At 53.5% G+C, this 3,631-nt stretch overlaps 1 protein-coding gene across 1 annotated transcript in view; it reads left to right on the forward strand.

Moving 5' to 3' along the window:
* The first annotated feature begins 241 nt into the window (after window positions 1–241).
* CSUI_009705 (uncharacterized protein) overlaps window positions 242–3,631 on the forward strand; it is a 9,719-nt gene continuing 6,329 nt past the window's right edge. Inside the window, exon 1 of the mRNA XM_068069816.1 lies at window positions 242–3,631. This exon is cut by the window's right edge and continues 218 nt beyond it. Coding sequence (XP_067918205.1) covers window positions 1,059–3,631 — 2,573 coding nt within the window. The 5' untranslated portion in view covers window positions 242–1,058.

Raw genomic sequence — 3,631 nt, forward strand, 5'->3', positions numbered from 1 at the left:
AGCTCACAAACACATTTCTCGCTAAGGAACTGGTGTTTCTCGCAGGCACAACAGATATTCGTTTTCTGCTGACACTCGCACACTTCAGACTATAGATGCCCGGTCCTACCCAACTCATCCCAGATCAACCCCCTTCATCCTGCATGCAGTGACGCTCGAGACGGGGGCAATCCGTTCCCACCCCGTTCTCCGTGAAGATACTGGCAGTCTTGCCGATGCCTCTCGTCACAGTTTTTTGTCACTCGTTCCGAACATGTACTGACTCGCGGTCAAGGATTCAGTTATTGTCTCTTCCGTGCTCTGCTACAGCATTGCCGAGCTCAGGTGACCGCGGGATCGCAGATGAGATAGTACGTGGCCGGCTTCTCGATGCAAGGCAGATGCAAGACGCAAGAGTGCCATGCCGTTTCTGCCACCATTTTTTTTCCAGCTCACAGGTCGACAGGGTGACGTGCTCTTTAGCAGAAGAGATTCCCGGTCGAGCGAAGCTCCCAGGCTGCCGGTCTACGAGTCTGGCGTCCCCGTCTCGTACAGGCGGATGAAGTCCACTCACTCCACTCCTGGAGCACACCAAGGCGAACGGTGGGAACGTTTTCAACAGTAGGCTGCGCATGGCGGACTCTTGCCGCTCTGCCCGAAACCTTGGCTGTCAGGACTGAGTTGTCTCTAGTCCGAGCACCTGGTAGGTGTTCTCCTCTTGCGACAGAGAAAAAGCGTTGCTTCAGTCCGATCTTCCGCTTTTTCCGGCGCTGTCTTGATTCTGATTTGTAAAGAGTGACCATATTTTCCCGTTTGTCTTGTATGTTGTGGCCCTCGGTATTCATCAAGTTGGACATTACTGAACTCTGTAATATGCTGATGTCTTTATTAGTGTCTGCGCACTTGTTGCTGGTACTTGGCCGTGGGTAGAGGTTCTTTGTATCTACTTTCGCCACAAAGGTCTTGTCGAGCTACTCTGAAGTCAGTCCTACGACTCCAGGAGCTGGGGGACTGGCTTAGAGCACCGGTGGTCGTGTTTGCCCTTTTTGGTTCTTTGATATTTCCGAGTGGCTGGCAACATGCCAAGGACGAAGAAAATTTCAAATCCGCAGCGCAAAAGTTCAGTGGGGAAGACCAAGCAGAGCAACGGCAAGAGTTGCAGTCACAAGCAAACTCGAAGGCCCAAGGAACCGTCGTCGAAACCGGATGCTGACGCAGGACTCAGCGGCCAGCGGGACTGTGCAAGGTCGGGCAGCAAAAACAAGTCAAGCCGTCCTTCAACAGCCCATGTTAGCAAAGCCGGAGTTCGGCCACGCGGATTAAGAAAAGATGCAGCTTCAAAGTCACGAGCCATCCTGAATGGACAAAAACGGAGGCGGCCGCGGCGAAGAAGTAAAGCTTTCGAGAGCTCTGGTGACGATAGTGACTCCTCCAGTGTTGAAGTCGTGCCGTCTGCGCACTCAGCACCGCCATCGGAGAAACGGGGAGACCACCTCGCCTCTTCATCAGCTCCGGACCACTGGTATGAAGATTACTATACGTCTGAGGTGAACGTAGCGGACGACACGCTTCTCGACATCCTGGTAGAGACCATCAAACGGCATTATGAGGAAGACTCGTGTGAAAGTTCTTCAGCCTCATCGCCTGCGGCAAACAAAGGCACTTCGTCTGGTTGGAGACGAGAAAGGCACACGACGGCAGGACGCGCGGTGGAGGAGGAGCTGCGGAGTCTTACGAATAACGCGCTTCTCGTCAAGAAGGCTTGGGCTTTCGTGACTGAAGACGCGGCTTACACAAGGAAGAAAAAATCGTGTTTGCATGCTCAGAAGAGGGAGGAACTGGGTGAGGGAGCACAGCAAGCTGAGGTGACGCAAGGCGCTTCGCCGGCTGAAGGGGAACATGAGGCAAACGTGATTAGAGATGGAGAGAAGGATCGGGATGACGCTGATGTTTCATTGCGACACCGCTGGGACCAGTTTGTCAGCCAGCGAAAGGGGCGGCTTGAAATCGAGGGACGCGTGCGGAAGGAGTGTGAGGCCGCCGAAGTAGCAGGACAGCCAAGGAGGAAGGAAGCTCACGAACAACGTGGTCAAAGCAGCTGTGCTGCACAAGGAGCTGAGAAGCGGAGAGAGCCTGTCAGCTACGAGCAGCGTAGCTCACCCTTAGCTGAAGGTGGGGAAGATACCAGCCTCTCCACGTCCACCCGACTGAACGGGGACACCTCCCTGGCTTCAGACGGTACCAGCGGTCCGCCTGGCCGCTCAGAAATAGCGGTGCAAGCACCAGTTCAAGCTCGCGACAATGACCAGTGTTCGAGCGCCTCTCCTGGTTCTGTTTTCAATTCCTCTGCTACCACTCTGTTTTCTTCCCCGTACACTTCAGGTGACCAGAGGGGAGGGTTTGCTTCTTCGCAAGCGTTGCTAGCAGCTGATGATGCAGTTAGCTTCCACCATGTTGTCCGCGGGCCTGATGACGTTTCAGAAGAGGAGATAGCGGAGACCTTTCTCTTCAAGGTTACCAAGAGCCCCAGTGCCGGGTCATCTTCACCCTGCTACTCCCCATCTTCTTCCTCCTCCTCCGATGAGTCGTCGTACTCCCCGACGTCGTCTGAAAGTGATGAAGAGAATAGCTCAGAAGAAGGCGAAACGGAGACGCACGAGCGAGGGCTTCTGCAAGGTGCTTTCCCTGAGGGCGCAGCTGCGTCATTATCGGAGGATATAGTAGGTGGTGTACAGCCGGGCTCCACAGTTTCTAACGACGGAGCCAGTGAGGCTGCAGTGACAACAGAAGCAGGCTCAGCAGCAGCTGAAGTTGCAACTTGGAAGAAGAGATCTAGGAGGATGAAGAACAAGGTGGAGAAGCCGTCCAAAAAACGTAAACGAAACAAGTCAATGAGAGTCAAGGGCAAGAAGCGGCATTCCTCACAAGCAGGACACGGTATTCCAAGAAATGCAGACTGGAAGGCGGGGGGAAGCTTGCTTGATAGCGGCAAGCACTCAGCTTGCACCACGTTCTCTTCTTGGTCTCAACTGAGTTCGTCTTCTAAACGAATCAAGGGTATTCATGTGCCCAAATCACTGGCGCTGAGACCGCAGTGCATTTATTTTTTTGAGAGTACCTGGGAAAAAGAAATGCATACGCGGTACCCCAACGGAATGCTTCGAAGAGGCACAGTCTGTGTGGATCTCGTTCCGCGTGTCGATGAAACCCTCGAGTTTTTCCTTTTCTGCCGTTTCCTCAATCTATTCGCATCTGTGGTGGATGTTGCCTGGACTTTTCAAGATCTCATTGAAGGATTCAGTTCCAACCCTAGTGCCGTTTCTTCTACTGTTGATACTGACACATCCAGTATCTACCCCTCTGGAGAGTCTGGGCGTAATCCTGCTGGTGCTGGCGGAGGGTCAACGGCGGGAGGAATTAGGGAGGAGGGGCGTATAAACTCAGCACTGAGAAAGATCATAACGAAGCTGTTTCACTTCTTAGGAAGGAGAATTACTCCCGGTATGTCCTTGACGCGCATGTGTGGTCGATACGTAGAAGACAAAAGGAGAGAAGGAGTCTTGCCGGCCGGGCTGCTCTGGCCGTTCGACTATCCTGTCAAAGTCTGGCAGCCGTTGGAGTCTGTGGGGAAAGGAGATAGCAGCAAGAAAAA

Source organism: Cystoisospora suis, assembly GCF_002600585.1.
Source record: "Cystoisospora suis strain Wien I chromosome Unknown contig_5898, whole genome shotgun sequence".
Taxonomy (NCBI): domain Eukaryota; phylum Apicomplexa; class Conoidasida; order Eucoccidiorida; family Sarcocystidae; genus Cystoisospora; species Cystoisospora suis.